Genomic DNA, 20,956 nt, shown 5'->3' on the forward strand with positions numbered 1-20,956 from the left:
ATTTTATAGAGTTGTGTAGTATAATCTACTTTATAATGATTTTAGTATCATAATGATTAATAAATGCACGCACAATTATTGGTGAATTTGATAAATGGTCCAGGTATGTTTTACTATGCATAAAAAATGTCTTTCAACGTGCAAAATTCAGAATTAAATTAATATACAGCAAATTGTACAAATCAAGTCTGTAGGCCTACATGTAGCCATTAAATAAGCGCATTTAGTTTCATATTTGTTGAAATATTATAATGCTTTCCCCCCATGTTGATTATGAAAATTGAGCATGAGATAGGATAAGCAATTATATCTAAAGACATGAAGTGGGTTGATTTGGACTCATTATGGGCTATATGCACGCATAAGTTCCGCATTTGACGTAAGGATGCTCGTCCATTTCCGGTTGTGTAGATTGAAGCGGAGGAAAACCGGAGAAAACGGGATTATGGCAGAGTCTTCAATATTTACTGTCCTCCCGTCTTTGAAACGAAACGTACATACGTTTAGATGTAATTTTATATATAGTTATGTTTATTTAATATAATTTTAAAAAGAAGCATAAACACAACGAGGGGTGTCTGTTTTATCTGTTTTTGTGACTAACGTTTTATTAGTATAACCATGGAGTACAAAATTCAATATAAATTCTCGGTATTGCATTGGACTCTACGATCGGCGGAAGTTATCGAGCATCCCTAATGCTTCACCGGAAATAACGCCGTGCATAGAGCCCATTAGCCTGTTTTGTATAAAGCTTACTTTAAAGTGAATTTAGTTTTGTATAAATTGTATCTTAATCATTTTTTTTAAATTAATCAACCAATTGCCTGGATTTAATAAATAAGAACAGACAACAGACAATTGCAGATAATATTAACAATGACATGGAGGCGCGCATTGCCCTTGAACTTGAGTGCATCTCATCATAAATTAACCGAAATATGCCTTACAGACATGAGAAATATATATATATATATATATATATATAGCTTGCAACTAAGTCTTTACACGAAACTATTCCAAACGAAAAGAAATAGGCTGTGAGAGTTGTTACAGTATTTCAGCATTGACGACTCGCATATGGCTACATTCTTACTCGCGTGCCAAGCACGCGAACATGCCAGCTGCAGCTGTTGTCATGACTTCCGCGCAGCGCCCGTTTGTTGTGGAAACCTGCACATCCAGCATACAGCTACTTTTTCAGAGGTAAGTTATACTTCTTTTAAGGTAAATTACTTTTAAAACATATGATATGAGCCCATTGGGTAAATGGTATTTAGAAGAAAGAAAAGAAGAAGAAAGTAAAATAAGATGTAAGCTACTATATAAACCTTTTATGTTGTGTCTTTTCCAGAAAATGTACCACTAACGTTACTGTTCACATAATGATTTTCAGCCCATTCTCACCCCCAAAGCGTCACTTAACTGACGCCTTGGGAAACATTTGGACATGCTTCAATATCTGACGCTTTAGGCGCCCTTTAGCGTCAGTAAGATGACGCCCTAGGATCGCGTGTACCCTACCCCCACCCCACACCTAAACCTAACCGCGTCCTCTAACTGACGCTTTCCTTTAGCGTCAGTTAGATGACGCTGTAGGATCGCGTCATGTAAGTGACGCTAAAGGGCGCCTAAAACGTCAAATATTGAAGCATGGTCAAAGGTGACGCCTTGGGGTGAGAATGCGTTGTGATTTTCCGTCTTTTTTACCGTCCACTTGTAAATAAATGCTGCTTTCACCTGATGAACATGTAAACCTCTTATAAAATTGTGCCTTTTTCAGTAAATTTACCACTAACGTTACTGTTCAACATTTTCCGTCTTCTTTTCTACCGTCCACTTGTCAGGACTGTTAAATACCGTTAGCACATATGATTATTTGAATCAAGGTGCTGAGTTGTCAACCCTCCCGTTTTTTCCCGGTTTCTTACGTATTTTATCTCTGTTCCCGCTGTCTTCCTGTTTTAGTATTTTCCCGTAAAATATCCCGTATTTTTACGCTCTGATTGTTTGAGACGTAGGCTACAAGCGCGGACCTATTCGGCTTAAAGTCCTTCATACTCGGATGCAGCCCCGCGCGCTGGCCGGAGACCCCACTGCGTGCGTCTACTAGTTTGTCTTTTCGACAACACTTGAAAAATTAACTAAAAAAATTTAAATTAAAGTTAACGGTCCTTCTCAGACGCAGCCTTGTGTTTCCTCTGTCCGTCGTCTGTCTAAAAGGTATTTCTAATTATATTATTATAAATTAGTCACCATAACCACTGTCCATCTTTAAATTATATGAAAATGTTACCTTTTAAACGTTTGCTGAAGTTGTCCGCAATGTACCGCTGATAACCGTTATATGCTAATACTACGAGTAGCTACGAAGCTAACAGCTGAAAATGAGACAACGTTACATTTCACATATTGATAAAATCATAACTGAATATGTTCATTTTGTTGATTTTGTTGGACAGTGGTTATGGTGACTAATTTATAATAATATAATTAGAAATACCTTTTAGACAGACGACGGACAGAGGAAACACAAGGCTGCGTCTGAGAAGGACCGTTAACTGTCACTACGCTACCCAGAGCGTTGCCATGGATACAAACCATAGACTGTGATACAAACCGCGTACATAAGGAATGACGTCACTCGCTTAGGCGCATTTGATCCTATGATTTGATCGTCACTCGCTTGTTTCTCCAATGTTTTTTTTTTTTTTTTTTTTTGTTATTTGTTCTGCATGTGCCATCAGTCTTAAGTGCAATAATTAGAACAATATTTTTCCTAAAATAAATTATTTTTAATAAAACCAGTCACCTTCTCCTGACCAACGTTTGACAGGTAACGTTAGGCTAAATGTTTAGGATACTTTTATTTGTCTTACCTGTGTTATTATCCACTTTCCAGCAATTTTTCATTCTTCACGTTTTCCTCGGCTGCATTCATCATTTGAAGTCGATGCATTCTTTTAGAGCTCCTGGGATTCAACCTCTTCGTGCATGTGGAATAGCCTTTATAAATTGTAGCTCATATTCAATTGAATCAATTGACATGTTTTTGATATTTAAATTATAACAGTTGAAAACAGACTCGTGGTATTATTACATCTTTAATTAGTGATTAGAATTTACATGAAGTAACATAAATTATCTTATTAACACACTAACATTTTAGAATTAACTTAATTTTACAATCAATGCAAATATTTGCATTAATATTTTAGTTTAATTATTCGTGTCTAAGTTGTAAAGTTTCATTTGATGATAGCAAACATGGGCGATCCTGATTTTGCAAGTGTTGTCATGGATTTGCATTTGCGTGAGGGACGAAATAGGGACGTTCGCAAACTGGCCCGGAGAAATGTCCTCAGAACGTCCGTCAGCGAACGTTATAGAATGGACCAAATGCGAACGTCATCGGAATGTCCGCCAGCGAACGTTACAAAGCGGACCAAATGCGAACGTCATCGGAATGTCCGTCCGCGAACGTTACAAAGGGGACCAAATGCGAACGTCATCGGAATGTCCGTCCGCGAACGTTACAAAGGGGACCAAATGCGAACGTTCCTCCGAACGTCCGCTAGGGAACGTTACAAAGCGGACCTAATGCGGACCTAAGCGGACGTTTGAAAAGTCCGGGGGACGTCCCTTGTTTGCAGGGATTTAAAAAAGTGTTTAACATAAGTTACTTTGTCTTATTGTTTTTAATCAAATAATTGGGAACCACAAACGGAGCCTTCGTTTAGAGCGATTTCCAAATATATTTTATTTGTTATAATATTGGGTAACGTTATATGTCACCAGATCTAGGCTAATTAGTTTGATTATAGAATATGCAACTTTTTTATATTATTGTACTATTTTATTGTTGTTTTGTAATTAACAATATATCATCATAACTTATAAAGATCAAAATCTACAGAAGAGCTTAATGAGACTGCGTGTTGTGAGACTAATCAATGCGGAAATTTCCCTGCCGACACAATTCTGAATGTTGGCTATGTTACAGATTTAATGTTGAGCAAATAATGTTAAAGGCTTCTTAATTACCATCGGTTGACGAGTCAAGAAGGATGTGTTAATTTGCAGTGATTTCAATCTGTCCTTAGTTGGTAACCCAGTTTAATTATAATACAACATAAATAAAAACAAACACACGTAATATGTATGTAATAACTTGCAGGAGACAAATCCGTTCAATGCAGTTCATTTACTCAAAGCACATCAAGCCAGCAGTACACTTGAGCACAGTCCAGGTGGAACACATGTCTGCTAACAGTTTCTTCTTTGCTACTCTTAAGCACAAAGCCAAAATACATTAGATTGCCCCCTACAGGTTAATCTACAAAAACTCACTCTACAACATTCCTTTCCCCCTAAGTTTACAATATAATCAACATCTATAACATCATGTGCCCACAATACAGTTACTTTTTTTTTTCTTTTCATTTTTTTTTCTTTTTAACTAATTTCATAATCTTTCAAATAGCCAGGTAATTTCCTGGTTCTCTGTGACCTCCTCATAATCACAACAGGACTAACAGATTTGTCCATTTCAGTTATTATCTCAGCAGCTTGAGAAGAATCCCCAGATACTTCAAAGGGATCAACTTCCCCCTGAATGTCCTCAGCCCCTGTGGTCTCCGTCTCTTTAGAACTCACAGAAGCAGAGTTGTTAAAAAAGTCATAATCAGGAGATTTACCGTCCATTTCCTCCCTGGAATGTTTCACAAGCAATTCCTGTCGGCCATGAATCTGATCCACATGTCTTCGGACCACTCTCCCATCGCCCAGCATCACTTTATAAGAAACTGGTCCAGTCACAGTCTCTATGTTTCCCGGAATCCATTTCGGTCCATAGCTAAAGTTGCGAACCAGCACTGGATATCCCACACAAAAACTACGTTCATGGGCCTTCTTGTCATGATATGCTTTTTGCTTTTGTTGTTGGTTTTTAATCTTCCTAGTCAAATCAGGATGCAAAAAGTCCAGAGAGCACCGCAATTTCCGTCCTTGTAACATTTCAGCGGGAGAGAGACCGGTGGTAGTCTGGGGAGTAATCCTATAGCTGAACAACACTCGGGCCAATTTAGTTGCAATTGATCCTTCAACACATTTTTTTAACATGCCTTTAATAATTTGTACGGCCCGCTCCACTAACCCATTACTCGAAGCATGATAAGGTGCAGAGGTAACATGCTGTACTCCATTTTTGTTCAGGAACTCTTTAACTTCAGCACTAACAAAACAAGTAGCATTGTCTGATACAATAAGTTCTGGTAGTCCCTGATTACTGAAACTTTTACGCAAACATTCAATGGTGGCAGCAGATGTGGCTGAGTTCACGGGATACACATCCATCCATTTCGAATGTGCATCAATTAAGAACATTTTTCCCATGAATGGTCCAGCATAATCCACATGCAATCTTTGCCATGGTGTCTCTGGCCAATTCCACGGATGCAGTGGGGCTACAGCTGGAACGTTCCTGTGCTCTTGGCACAGATGACAAGTTTTAACCAACCTCTCTACATCTTGATCTAACTTGGGCCACCACACATAACTCCGGGCCATAGCTTTCATCCTGCACACTCCTGGATGGCACTGATGCAGTTGTTTCAAGACTTCTGATCTACCCACACTGGGAATGATGACTCTGGCCCCCCAGAGCACACAACCATCCTGTACACTTAATTCATATTTTCTTGATGTAAAAGGGTCAAACTCTGTTCCAATTAACTCATGCCCACCATGTTGCACCATTTCTCTCACTCGGGATAATATCGGATCTTTCTGCGTCCACCCTCTCACTTGTTCTGCAGTTATCAAGGTTATGTCTGCATTCTCCAGCATCAGAACTCTTTCCTCCTGTTCCATGTCTGGTTCTGTTGACAATGGTAACCGACTTAAAGCATCTGCATTTCCATGATCTTTACCTGGCTTGTAGATGATGTTGTACTCATAGGCTCTCAGTGTCACAGCCCATCGCTGGATCCTAGGAGATGACATTTGGGGAACAGCTTTTAATTCATTAAATAAGGACAACAAGGGCTTATGGTCCGTAACGATGGTAAACTTCCGACCATACAAATACTTGTGGAAGCGCTGCAAACCGAACATGATGGCCAACCCTTCCTTGTCCAACTGTGAATAATTCCGCTCAGCCTGATTCAAAGTCCTTGACATAAATCCAATGGGTCTCTCACTACCATCTGGCATCTTATGCGAAAGAACTGCACCGAGGCCATAAGGAGAAGCATCACAGGATAAAATCACATTCTTCTGGGGGTCATAATGAACCAGAACTTGAACTGAGTTGATAATTTCCTTAGACTGAGCAAAAGCAGCTTCTTGTTCCCCCTCCCAGTTCCATTTTTCATCTTTTCGCAGCAGTTTGTGCACAGGGGCTAAAATGGTAGACAAGTTGGGTAAGAACTTATTATAGTAATTTAACAGTCCCAAATAGGCCTTTAACTCTGTCACATTCTTTGGTGCGGGAGCATTCTGAAGGGCAGTTACCTTTTCTGGTACTGGATGGAGGCCAGTCTCATCTACTTTATGGCCCAAAAATGTTACCTCTTTCTCCATGAAGGAACATTTGCTCCGTTTCAATCGCAGTCCTGCTTCCTGCAATCTTCTCAATACCCTTGCGAGTGTTTGGAGATGCTCCTCATCATGACGACCAGTCACCAGGATGTCGTCCAGGAAAACCGCCACATACGGAATACCTTGCAGTACACCCTCAATGGTCCTCTGGAAGATGGCAGGACTAGAAGAAACTCCAAAGGGTAAAACACGGTAAGTAAACAGGCCCTTGTGGGTATTCACTGTGACATATTTCTTGGACTCTGCATCTAAGGCAATCTGGTGGTAAGCATGGCTCATATCCAGGTTGGTAAACTTTTGCCCACTGACAATGTTGCAAACAAATCGTCTATTCGAGGAATGGGATATTGTTCCAACTTTGAAACTCTATTCACTGTTAGCTTATAGTCACCACATAGTCGCACAGTGTTATCCGACTTTAAAACCGGCACTACAGGGGCAGCCCATTGAGAGTGTTTAACCGGTTCTATGATTTTTTCTTTCAACAGGCGTTCTATTTCAGCTTCTACCTTTGTCTTCATATAGCATAAGGAACGGGTCTGGCTTTGAAAAATCTGGGGACCGCTTCCTTGTCCACATAAATTTTGTCCGGTGGACCTCTCAATTCACCCAATTCCTCTTTAAACAACTCTGAATGTTGGCTAAGCACTTCAGTCAAGGTTATATTTTCCATCCCTTGAATCTTATGTATGGCTTCCCATTCCATGCCAAATTCTTTAATCCATCCTCTACCCAATAGATTGGGTCCTGTTCCAGGTACTACCACTACTGGTAACTTCTTCAAGACTCCTTTGTGTCTAACTTCCACCTGCGCAGAACCCAACACTGCTAAGGTTTGACCAGTATAGGTTTTCAACTTCAAAGAACAGGTCTTTAATTCTGGAATTTTATGCTTTGTCCATAATTTGGAAAAATTGGACCCATTCATCACAGTCACACCACAACCGGTATCCACTTCAAAAGGTATGCTTGACTCGTTAACCGCCAATGTAATACTCAGTGGAGCAACCTTCGGAATCTCGGTTTCTTTGAAACTGTGAACTGTAAAAATACCCTCTTCATCAGATGCACTTTTTTCCTCTCTGCCCACATAATACGATCTCTGTCCTCCTTTTGTCACTGCTCTCTTATGTCTTTCTCCCCCTTGAAAGTTTGTGTCTCTGCTGGAACTTTTTGATTTGCAGACTTTCATTATGTGCCCTTGTTTCCCACATTGGTGACATTTCTCAGAAACAAATCTACACTCATTGGCCAAATGTTGCAAACTTCCACATCTATAACATGCTCTGCCTTGACTTTCTTCTTGCTTCACTGATGTTTTATGCACTCTCATGGACATGGATGTTTCTGAGCGTTTAACTTGCAAATCCCTTACATCCTTATTGGCCGTTTCCATTGCTTGAGCTACTTTCAAAGCCTTTTCAAAAGTTAGATCCGCTTCTGCCAACAGTCTACGTTGAATCCGATCATCATTTATGCCACATACCAGTCTATCCCGAAGCATTTCTGTCAACTTTTCTCCATAGTTACAATCATGAGCCAATTTCCTCAATACTGCTACATATTCAAGTACAGTTTCCCCCTCTTCTCTTGACCTTGAATTGAATTTAAACCGTTGCACAATTTCACTAGGTTTTGGGTTGAAGTGCTCTTTAAGCAAATCTACTAATTCACCAAATGTCTTTGTTCCTGGTTTAACTGGGCTCAGCAAATTCCTCAGTAGACTGTATGTTTGACTTCCTACAGTGCTCAACAATATAGCTCTTTGTTTGTCTGCTTCTGTAATTTCATTTGCCTCGAAGAAATGCTGCAAGATCTCACAATATTCCTCCCAAGACTGAGATTGACTATCAAAAGGTGAGACTGTTCCTACCATGTTGGCCATCTTCTTTTCCCAAGCTCCAACTTGTATGGAATAAACTTATTCACCTTCCAACACTTTTTTTCCTCTTCAAGGCGTTTCTTTCCTTGCTTTCATCCTTGTCGCCAAAATGTAATAACTTGCAGGAGACAAATCTGTTCAATGCAGTTCATTTACTCAAAGCACATCAAGCCAGCAGTACACTTGAGCACAGTCCAGGTGGAACACATGTCTGCTAACAGTTTCTTCTTTGCTACTCTTAAGCACAAAGCCAAAATACATTAGATTGCCCCCTACAGGTTAATCTACAAAAACTCACTCTACAACAATGTATGCGGCGAAACACATCTGCTTTTTCCTCTAGATCACTTTACTGTGTGATGAAAATAAACTTTTCTTAAAGCGTGTTGTAGCTACATGACCACATTGCACGCTTCGTTGTATACCGTAATAGACAATTGTCCTGCAAAATGAAGAGGTTTTTGAAGGAAAAAAAAATTGAGAGCAAATGTCAAATTGTTTTATTTATTTTATTTAAACCAACAAGATGAGGCGTTTAGGCATCTGATGAAATGTATGAACAAACACCCAGCTTTGCAATATACGTAGGTAGGCTAGGTGGCGTTTAGATGTACATTCAGGACGATAGACTGGTCAGGTAACACAGTCTCATCCCAAAAAGTCATATAACTGACGTCTTGGGACGTTTTTTGACCGTACGTCAATATCCGCCTTTTTAGGGCCCCCTTAAATGTCGGTAGATGGCGATCCCGGGCCGTCATACAACTGACGCTTTACCTTTAACGTCAGTTAGGTGACGGGTTAGGTTTAGGGTTAAGTTTAGGTCTGGGGTAGAGTTAGGATCCCATAACCTCATCTACCGACGTTTAAGGTGGCCCTAAAAAGGCGAATATTGACGTATGGTCAAAAGACATCCCAAAACGTCAGTTATATGACGTCTTGGGATGAGACCGGGTTGGGTCAGGACACACAGTCTAATACGAAAAACAAAACATAAAAAACCCCCAAAAAACTCGGTAGTCGTGGTGGCAAGTCACAACAATATATTTGTATTTGAATACCATATGAATAAAAATATATAAATAATAATAATAATGAATATATATGTTGGCAGACATTCATGTCTGAAGTAAAGATTTCTGTGAAACGTGTTAAGTTGCACAGAAGAAAGCCCAATATGACCTGCCCTGTACAGTTTAAGAATCGGTAACCATATAGAGGACTATTTTTTTATTTTATTTTTTAGGACTATTATTTTTTTATTTATTTATTTATTTATTTTTTTATTATTCAAAAATTGCTTTGCAATAGTGCAAACAGGACTATTATTTTGTTGAACAGACCGGAGCGACGGCTGATGACGTTACATGCTCAGATTTGCTTGACCAATCGGCGGAAGGGGGCGTTTCAGGACCGCCCACGTGTTGAAAACGAATTTAAGTCATTTATTAGTTTTTTTGTCTTTGAACTAAAAAACGAATAAACGAGCCATTTTCTCGTTTCTGCTTATTTCGTTTCAAACTGGAAAACAAACTATCAAAACGTACAGATGTAGCCCCACCCACAGGGGAAAATTGGAATATCAAGGTGTTTTTCTGATTTCTGTGCAAGAACGGGAAAACCAAACATCAAGTCATAATTTCGTTTTTTTGTTTTTCAGAAAAAACAAAAAAGAAGTTGTTTTCTCGTTTTTTCGTTTTCATACCTATATGAAAGCAAAAACAAATGAACGAACGGTCCGTGTACCTTCGGATAATTTGTTTTTTCCTTTTTGATTGAAAAACGGAAAAATGAAGAAACCGTTAGTTGCATATTCAAACCAAGCGTGCCGCACAAGCCCTCAAAAGTGAAGCCAAAACGTCTCGATCGCCCCCCTGTGACCGGTCCTAGTATAGCTCATAAATCCCGCCTCCCCATGTTATTCAATGGGACGCGAGACCAACTAAACAATTAAATTACACTTCACATATCCTTTTTCCAAAGATAGTTTCTGTCATTTACTGTAGTTTCTATCACGTTGATGTAATTTCAAGTGTTCGTTTTTAAAATAAGTTTGTTTTTAGTTAGTTATGTGATGATAAAAACGGTGCTCTGACATCATGATTGACAGCTGTGATTGACAGGTTCTCTGTGCGAGGTAGACACTGAAGCACCAGCGGACTTTTTTCATAACGTTGATTATGTGGTTAGTAGTTGTATTTACCTTATTTTAACGAGGTTCTGCAATCAGCAGACAACATTGGAGAAGAACGAAGCAGACAGAGGACACTTAATGAAAGTGCGGGGCGTGTGCTTACGTTTGATTCAGCGCGAAGGAGGGCGCGGCCTTGATTTCGCGGCTTTACTTCCTGCTCACGACTGCGCATGACTGGTCCCGAAACACGCAAGTGCGCAGACTCAGGTCCCAAGATGTCAGCGTCATATCGAGACACTGGCGGCTACAGTTCTCTCCGATGGAAAAGAGCGGAGGGGCGTCGTCCATCTTTTTTTACAGTCTATGATTCAAACCTTCTCGTGGACATAAAAAAACGAGTTTCAGTTTCCTTTATTTATATATTTTTTTACACATTTTTACACATCACACATTGCTCTGATGCATCAAATGAAAAAACACTAAAACCAAAAACGAAAAATGAAGGTTTTTAATGCACAAAGCGCGTATTAGTTCACCGGAAAAATCCGCGCACCGCGCACGCGCTCAATTAGGCTTCACTTCATCTAATCACCTCCACGTGCGAATAATGGATACCCAGACAGCAAACTGACATTGAATCAACGTGGAAACGACGTCTCTCATGACATAGAAACAACGTTGATTTGCTCATCGAATTAACGTTGAACCAACGTCAGACGCGGCATTCTTCAAAGCTAAATGAAATCGAAAATTGGTTTGCTTTCATAACGTTGAAACAACGCGTTGATTTCAAGTTGATTTTCCGTTAGTTTTGAAAGAATGATGCATCTGACGTTGGTTCAACGTTAATTCGATGAGCAAAACAATGTCAGATCAACGTTGTTTCGATGTCATATTTCCACGTTGATTCAATGTCAGTTTGCTATCTGGGTACATACGTGCTTTTTCACGGAAACAAAAGAGTCACTCTCAAAGAAGAAAAAATTTTGCGCATATTTCTGGTAGGTTTGCAAGACTCACAGAAAGATAATTTTAAAGGTGGTTAAATAAGTTTTACCACTGTCACTGTGGCAATAAGCTAAGTTAACTAGGCCAACAATGCTATTTCTTTTCTTTCCCGGAGTTCAACAACCGTAATCAAACACACCTGCCTGTAATAATAATCCTGAAGAGCTTGATTAGACGGTTCCGATTTTTTGATAAAGGTGAACTGAACTCTGCTGGTCATGGCCCGCTAGCAACGAAATTGAATAGTCCAAAACGAGTAGTTTGGTCTTAATAAACCACCGATTAGCATGTGAGTAAGAAGAACACATTTAGAGCCATACATGGATTGTAACATTTGCTAATGTTTGTACGAATTCTACTAAAGATTTTTAGGTTTGCTTCCATGTTTTTTTTTTATCTATAAAAGTTTTGAAATGTGATTCGTCAGTAAATGTAAAACCTCTGTGCAACATCACTTCCTGTATCTCATCCTTAAGTTATTAATAAGTTGTGGAACATATGGGCTGGTATTTGTTCTATCCTAGTGTTTCTCATGCCATTTAGCAGTGCTCTTTTTTCTTTTATGGCACATTTTTTTCAGTTGTAAGAGTAGGCTACTATGTCAGGTATGTTTTATATGGGAGACATAAAAAACAACAAACACACCTTTACATAATGCTTCCTGATGAGCTCATTTGTAGTCTAAAATAGATGTGGCATAGGGAAACATGTGCAGTGCTACAGTCAAGGACCAAGCATGAGAAGCACTGGCATAGAACATATGCCAGCCCATATTTTTTTTAATGATACAAGTAAAATTAGGGTGAGAGAAACATTTTAAGTTGGTGTTGCACAGATGTTTTACATTTTCCATCATATTACTTTACAGAACTGTTATAGTTGCAACATTGCTTGCTACATAACTTGATTAAACTGAATTCAACTGAAATGTCTGGCTTTGAAATGACATACTATTTTACTTGGCTAATATTTTTTTTTCTGGTGTAGGTCAGCAGTGACAGTCTCTATTTGACTGATGATACAAATGTTGCAATCTTTCCCAATGCTGAAGGGTCTTTCAGCTCGTTGGACTTGACATTACGGGCTCATTATGAAGTCCATGGTGACCCAATTGAGATGCCGCAAAACACCCCATCAACTTCACCATTTGCTTCAATACCAGTTCAGCGACATTTCTCTTTCACAAGACCAGCATCATCTGGATCTGTTCTCACTACAACGCCCCGGGCAAGCCGAAGTTGGACAAGGTTTGAAAACCTTTTTATTTATTAGTTTATATTATTGCACTTAACTGAGTGTTTTTTTTTTTTTTTTTTTTTTTTGTACAGTGTAAATCCTAATAGAGAGTGTTGTTAAATCTGTTTCCAAATTTCAGAGCAATAAATATTGCAGAAGTGCAAGATGGCAAACCAGTTCCCAAAAGTGTCGTGGTGGTAAGGTTTACTGAAGCTGAGGCTAGTGTTACAGGCATTGTTCAGAAACTTCAAGCTGACCTAAGGGCTGCAGAATCTCCTGTGTTGCTGGATTCAAACTGGAACGAAATAATGGATTCAGAAGGAACACGCGGTAACAACTCTCATGATTTGTATTTTATTGTCATTTGTTTAGTAATTCTGTTACTGACCTAGTGTCCATTGTGTGTACTGTTTGTGTTAAGGTTCCCAGTATTGGAGACAAACCTCTAGAAAAATTAACGCAATGCTCATTAGCCATTTTTCCAGGCTTCAACACAGACGAAAAAGGATGAGGTGATTGATATTATTTTATTGGATCTATTAAGTTTATTTTAATTTTGCTTATCTATCCTTAATCAGGTGTGTTGGAGGTGACGTGCAAAATGTGCAGTGTTGGTGGGCATCCAGGAATGTGGTCGGGAACCACTGATGTGTGTGTGTGTGTGTGTGTGTGTGTGTGTGTGTGTGTGTGGGTCTGTGTAGGGAAGAAGACTCTGGATTGCAGGACATTTTGGAAAAGATTGAGGAGGTGTTGGAGGCATCTCAAGGTCTGGAGAGTGTTGCTGTCAGACTCTGGGAGCTCACGACACTGGCCACAAGAGACAGAAACCAAGTCAACATGCATCAGGCATCACAGCTCACCTTCACTTGCCTTGTTTGTAGAGGTATGAGACCCCAAGGGTCTGATGTATCAACTTCACAGTTTACCACACACTTAAAGGGATAGTTCACCCAAAAACTAACATTTTCCCAAGCTTTATTCACCAGCAAGCCATCCTTGGTGTATATGACTATCTTTTAGATGAACAGATAAAACAAATATCCTTAGTCCTTATGGTTTATGGTTATTAGGTTTATAATAGTTATGAATGACAGCCCAAATGTTTTAAAGGAGGATCTGTTTTATCTTCAAAATTTTGGCTGCGATTCACAAACATTATAAAACTTGGAGGACTAAGTATATTATTAAATGTACAGTATGTCTGATTGTGTTCGTCTGAAAAAAGATAGTCATAAACCTAGGATGGAGTAAATCATGACAATTTTTTATTTTTGGGCAAACTATCCTTTAAAGGGTTTATGAAAAATAACTTGCCAAATGTATGTGCATTATTCACACACCCTGGACTCCACTACACCTTTTCTTTTTATGGATATGTGTATGAATGTGTGACTCCAAATGGCTAAGCAATGAACTGGGCAAAACTGAACAACTCTTTATTTACCAGCTTTTCTTTTACTTGGTTTTACTAAAGAATGAATAGTACTTAAATATTTTTGTTTTGCAATCAGCATACTCCAGTATACCTCAACATGCTAAAATGTAGGCAACAAAAAATGTTGATGACATAATTTTAATGCATATCCTCCATGCTTTTACAGACATCATCAGTGAGCCAATGCTGTCCGAATGTTGCCGGAGCATCATTGGGTGTAGAGCTTGCATTGAAGAATGGGCATTAACATCAAACCAATGCTTAAAGTGCAGGTCTGAGTTCTCTGTGCTAAACATCATCAGGGTGGCTGGTCTGTCAACTGTTCTAGATGTTGTGAAAGAGCTAGCTTGAAATGTGTTGTACTTCTCTGAAGAAGGTTTTTTTTATTTTTTTATAGACATGGTATTCTAGGTTGTGAAATTGCACACAAATGTAATATCATTATCTAAAATTTTTTTTTCCTTATATGGAGCATGTTAAATTGTTCCCGAGTGTGAAATTACATACATTCTAAATCCTTAACTACAGGGTTTTTTTTTTTTTTTTTTGAGTTTATAAAATAACACTTCAGTACTACAGTGTTTCAGGTTGTATAATTTCAGGTAAAAAGTATTATCCCAATTTCTAGATACTGTTGTTGTACTAGAATTGGTAAGGTGTTTGTTTTCCAGGGAAGTTCCAAGTTGTGAAATCTTGCATATTCACAGAGCTGTGCAAATATTCCAAATTCCTTTTAAGATGTTTTATTTGTCTTCCCTCATTGGTATAAAAATTGCATTTAACATTGTTCAATGAATGTGTTCTAATAAACATTTTGTTCAAACTAGTACTTGATAAACTTTAATTTGGTCAAATTACAATTACTGGTTGTACAAATCTTAACAAAAAATAGAAATGTTCATTAAGACTTAATTCACTAAATTTGGTTCACAAAATGAGACCAACAAACTTATTTAAAGATATGATCAATAATAAATGAAATTGCATCTTCACAATGTAGATACGCCACCTTTAAGGATTTGAATATTGGTGCGTAATGTTAATAAGGCACATAATAGCTTCCTGAAAATGTCTGTAATTGTTGTTAATTACATTGTTGTAGAGGACAGATAGGTCAGGAAACTGATCAATAAAGGATTGCTCTGCATATGCACAGTCCTCTTCTGTTAAGAAAGGGTAGATGCTGAATGTTGTTGGTGTGGTCAGTGAGGATCCCATTTCTTGTAAGTACATGTTTGCAGCGACTATGGACTTGGGTAGCAGGTCTTCACTTAACTTTTTGAAGCAACCGCCTTCTCCCAAGGAATTTGGGACACCTCTCCCTGCAAAAAAAATTATTGTTTTTAGTTTGTTTCTCAAAAACAAAAAACAAAAAAAAAACTGGTTGCTATTAAGAATACCTGGAATTCTGTGGGCATTCCACGAGTCCACTACTCTTCCTACACCAATACGGCCTATCTGGCATGTGAGATCAGACACACAGTAGCGAGTGGTGGGGTCCTCCATGTCAATCATTTCCTGGTCAGTCAGCTGAATCAAAGCCTCCTTAATAGGGTAATTGACCCGGTTGTTTATCTCCGGCCACATTCGCTCTGTAAAAAGGGCCACGAAATCGACCCAAATTGAGGAATTCGATTCGTGGTGAAGGTTTCAAGCGCGTTCCGTCTTTTCCAAGCAAAGTGTTTTTTAATTAAATGCAACACATTTAATCTTATGTATTAACTCGTTTCATCTGACTCCATAAAATGAAAAGGGTTTATCAATGATATCTGTGCATCATTAAATATGTTAATGCTTGACTATTACTTTTAACTTAATGAAAATAAAGTCAAAGTCTGTTAGAATAGCCAAATATAACAATTTATTATGTCAGGTAAATGTATAGAATTCCACAAGATAATCAGAGCAAACCATCAAATGTTTTAGAACAAAGAACTTTACCCAACATATTAGGCGACATGAGCTGAGCCCCGAAGAGACACAACATCATGGGCTGATCTGAATACAGAAAGGCAGCCCCGAACTCTTGTTACATCTCCCTTTATAATCAGACCTCACCTGATATGTAAATCACCAGGATAAAATGGAAAGTTACTGAATCCCCCTTCCATGTTTATCGGGGGCAGACCATTTGCTTGGTTGTAATTTGCATTCAGACAACAAGGCAGAAGGTGTTAACTCAAAGACCACACTCCTTTGTGTGACAGTGATTCCTAAACTTCTTAAAAACCTTATTACCTTTTCTTTTATTACTTTGGGAATGAGACATTATTACCAGTCACCCTGAGACCATCAAAATGATTCTAAACAATCCTTAAAGATTATCAGATTCACATTAAAACCATATTCTTGTGTGAGCTTTCAGTATCATTGACTGAGAGAGTGAAAGAGAGAAGATGCAGATAAGATGTTCAGAGAATAGGGGGTAGGGTGTCAAATGTTAATTTGCAAGCAATGCCTTTTGTCTTTAGAGGCCACTGGTCAGATATTTTCTCTTTAACCAGTTTTTCCAGTCTTACAGCTCGATCCTGTGGTTCTGATTTAAAACTTAAAATTATAATCTTGCAGTCCATCACTTTTATGCATACTGAAAATATGAATCAAAAACATTAACTTATAGAGGGCCTACCACAGGTTCCAAACAATTGATTAATTAGGATTATAAAAAACTTTTTTTTTTTAACTACTCACCTTTGTTGAAGGTGTCTGCTTGTAAGGCTCCCTTACTGTGTTATATCATGTGCAGCTAGGATCTATTGCATAAAGAGACATAGATAAAATTCTTTCCCAGAGTCTACACGTACTTGGTCCCAGATTCCATTGGTCAGAACAGCTGGTCTGAAATACAATAAGGAAAGCGTTCTTAAAAATTGCTCATATCAGCATACATCTATTAGTTGAGCTGAATGACTATCAAACAAACACATTTAACACCAGAACTCAACTAGTATTTAATTTAATGATTTCTTATTACAGAGGTTTTTCCAACTAACCTGTACACCTCATCATAGATAGTAAGGTTGTTCTTGATGGGCATGGTTGCATGCCCAACAATTTTGAAGCTGTACCCATCAACTGCCACCACATGCGTAGCTCCAAACATTACGAGTTTCTCGTTTTGGTCAATATGTAATTTGTGACCAAAATACTCAGCATTGTAAGGAACTGGGTTTAAGTTTCGTGCACCCTGGGAATTGAAATGGTAATAAATGTATGAGTTTAGTTGATTAAGGTTAACAATGTAACATACAAATATGTTGTCTATTCAGTTTAATTGTGCAGCCTTTGATAAGTATTGAATTAATTCCTGATACCCCAATTTTACTATACATATAAACACTGCATACATTATAACACAATTCAATTGAAAAGACAGACACAACACTTTGTGAAATAAGCACCTGTAAACGAGCTTGGTGGTAAGGTTGATGGACATGCCTCAGTGCTGATCCAACGCGGCGTTCTGCAACGCAGAGTCCCTTTGAGGCAAGGTAACCCGTCATCATTTTTCGGAGATGGTCCTCACTGCGGAACATGAAATCCATGGGGAGGAGTCGGATCCAGATCCAACTCCTCCCACCTTACATACACCTAAACCTAACCAACTCCGCCCCCTGATCCCTAAACCCACCCCTAATCCCTAAACCCAACCCTAATCCTACCCATCTCCACCCCTTGGATCGTGATCCGACTCCTCCCCGTGGATCTCATGTTCTGCATTGAGGTGCTACTGATTTTTCGGCCAAAAGACGGTCCAGTCTGTACGAAATAATAATTAATAATTAAACTGGACATTTCAAATTACAGGCGGAGTAGCCTACACGTCCCTTAGTAGTAGCAGCAGCAGCAGCAGCAGAATTATAAAAAAATAAACTCACCTCTCGAATAGCACTGGCCACTGCCACTTCCAAATGATCATCCGACAAATGCCCTCTCTTTACAAAGTTGCGGTCGCCAAGGAACTTCTTTATGCTGGCCACGGAATGGCCTCTTTCAATTCCAATGGACGCCAAAGTATTGGAAACCTCAGAATACGTTGCTCCATTATTAATCATATTAAATATGTTTCCAGCGTGATTTTCCAGGACTGACCCCATCTTGATTAATGAAAGCCACCAACTTCCGGTGAACTAATACGCGCTTTGTGCATTAAAAACCTTCAATTTTCGTTTTTGGTTTAGTGTTTTTTCATTTGATGCATTAGAGCAATGTGTGATGAAAACAAAATAAAAAAATATAAATAAAGGAAACTGAAACTCGTTTTTTATGTCCACGAGAAGGTTTGAATATGCAATAAACTAACGGTTTCTTCATTTTTCCGTTTTTTAATCAAAAAGGAAAAACAAATTATCCGAAGGTACACGGACCACGAACGATACCCGGACCAAACATGTTTGGGCCACAATCGGCCCGGTTAATGAACGTTTGAAAAATGAACGTTTTTGCTTTCATATATGAAAACGAAAAAACGAAATTATGACTTGATATTTGGTTTTCCGTTCTTGCACAGAAATCAGAAAAAACACTTGATATTCGAATAGGTGGTTTGCAGTCACGTGATTGTATTGACGCGCGGAACGCAGATGGAGGGCAAGGAGTGAAAAGCGCAATGGACGAGATGGAGGAAAATCTGTACTGTACTACTTTAGACGCTATTACAAGAGAAATATATAAACAGAAAATCGAAACATATGTTGGACGTGATCCTTACGTTATGAAGAGGACGATTTTCAACTGAATTGAGAGATTTGCCTGCCATCGAGGCTAGATATCAGCAACTAACTCGTCTTACAGACATACTTTGACTTTACAAAGTTCGGAAACTGCTACACAAACAGCCACATAAGCACCTGAATAATGTAATTATAAGCCACATAAATATTAACTCACAGTTGACGAAGTGATCTCTGCGCACACACACAGGCATTTTCCCATTCGACTCCTCCCGACCGCAGACGTAGGTTTATAAGGCATTTTCCCGGTGTTTTTCTGTCAATTTCTTGTACTTTCCTCCCTTATGAACAACAACTTTTGTCACACGATAAAAAACTCCTCGTGGTTTGATCGATTTGAGCAACCATAAACGACGCAAAACATAGGCATTTTGAGTGTGTTAAAGTGCTTCCTATCCTAAATATATAAATCACTGCCCTCCATTTGCGCTTCGCGCCATGGCAACGCAGTTGCGTGACGTCACGTGAAAACAAGCTATTTTCCCCTGTGGGTGGGGCTACATCTGTACGTTTTGATAGTTTGTTTTCCAGTTTGAAACGAAATAAGCAGAAATGAGAAAACGGCTCGTTTATTCTTTTTTTCGTTTTTTCAAAAAAAAAAAAAAAAAGAATAAACGAGATTTCGGCTTGATTTTTCGTTTTTTAGTTCAAAGACAAAAAAACGAATAAATGACTTCAAAATTCGTTTTCGACACGTGGGCGGTCCTGAAACGCCCCCTCCCGCCGATTGGTCAAGCAAATCTGAGCATGTGACGTCATCAGCCGTCGCTCCGGTCTATTCAACAAAATAATAGTCCTAAAAAAATAAAATAAAAAATAGTCCTCTAGGCCTATATGGTTACCGATTCTTAAACTGTACAGGGCAGGTCATATTGGGCTTTCTTCTGTGCAACTTAACGCGTTTCACAGAAATCTTTACTTCAGACATGAATGTCTGCCAACAGCCCGTTCTGTTTGGTGAAGCGCTTACAGCGGCGAACCAGTCAGAACTTTTTTTAGACAGTAAACTCCGTTTAGACACGGGATTGTGATAGCAAATATTGTCGCCTGAGGGTGGGCACCGACGATGGTGAAATACATTTCCACTGAAACTACTGTAATCATAGCCGCGACCCGCGATGATTGACAGGACGATAGAGGAGACAATTAAAAGCGCAATATAACTTCAGTTAACAAGAACACATTAAAAAGTGTTTAACATACGTTACATTGTCTTATTGTTTTTAATCAAATAATTGGGAACCACAAACGGAGCCTTCGTTTAGAGCGATTTCCAAATATATTTTATTCCAAATATATTTCAACGTTATATGTCACCAGATCTAGGCTAATTAGTTTGATTATAGAATATGCAACTTTTTTATATTATTATCCCAGCTAACACAGTACGTTGTGACGACGTCGTCAGTAAGTCGTCATTTGGTCAGTGTGACATTACTTTATGGCAACGTTGTGAGGACGTCGTAGTAAAGTTCCATTTTTTAAGATCTTTGCTAACGTTCCAGAAACGTTGTGGGTACATCCTCAAAAGAGGTCGCTAGTTTATGGAAAACGTTGTAGAGACGTGGTCAACTGGTCACCAGATAATTTTATCAAATCTTTGATGAATTATAATTACATTTCTCATATAGTATCCAAATATACTAGGACTTGTAACGCGATTTTCTGGAAAGTTATCTGGAGACCAGTTGACCACGTCTCTACAACGTTCTCCATGGGATAAAGTAGCGACATCTTTTGAGGACGTGCCCACAACGTTTCTGGAACGTTAGCAAAGATCTTAAAAAATGGAACTTTACCACGACGTCCTCACAACCTGTCCTAATGACTAAATAAAACAATGCAACTGCACAAACAGGCTTTAAAAGTTTTATTAAAATAGGAAAAACAGAACAAAGATTTTTACAGCATTATAAAAATGAATAACT

At 38.7% G+C, this 20,956-nt stretch overlaps 1 protein-coding gene and 1 pseudogene across 2 annotated transcripts; one reads left to right on the forward strand and one right to left on the reverse strand.

The window, feature by feature from the left end:
- Nucleotides 1–340: 340 nt before the first annotated feature.
- Nucleotides 341–14,646, forward strand: LOC120480077 (uncharacterized). Its single transcript, XM_039673025.2, has 6 exons — nt 341–1,206; nt 12,612–12,871; nt 13,000–13,190; nt 13,282–13,372; nt 13,562–13,743; nt 14,462–14,646. The coding sequence occupies exons 1-6, from the start codon at nt 1,081–1,083 to the stop codon at nt 14,644–14,646; spliced, it is 1,035 nt and encodes a 344-aa protein (XP_039528959.1). The 5' UTR covers nt 341–1,080.
- Nucleotides 14,647–15,304: 658 nt separating this feature from the next.
- On the reverse strand, nt 15,305–20,515 carry LOC148976935 (uncharacterized; annotated as a pseudogene). The gene is made up of 7 exons (XR_016145852.1): nt 18,174–20,515; nt 18,038–18,054; nt 17,697–17,808; nt 17,289–17,482; nt 16,987–17,133; nt 15,696–15,924; nt 15,305–15,617 (listed from the first exon to the last, which is right to left on the reverse strand). The product of XR_016145852.1 is annotated as an uncharacterized LOC148976935 (transcript).
- Nucleotides 20,516–20,956: the final 441 nt, after the last annotated feature.

This window comes from Pimephales promelas, chromosome 12, assembly GCF_988280905.1.
Source record: "Pimephales promelas chromosome 12, fPimPro1.hap1.1, whole genome shotgun sequence".
NCBI classification, from domain to species: Eukaryota; Metazoa; Chordata; class Actinopteri; order Cypriniformes; family Leuciscidae; genus Pimephales; species Pimephales promelas.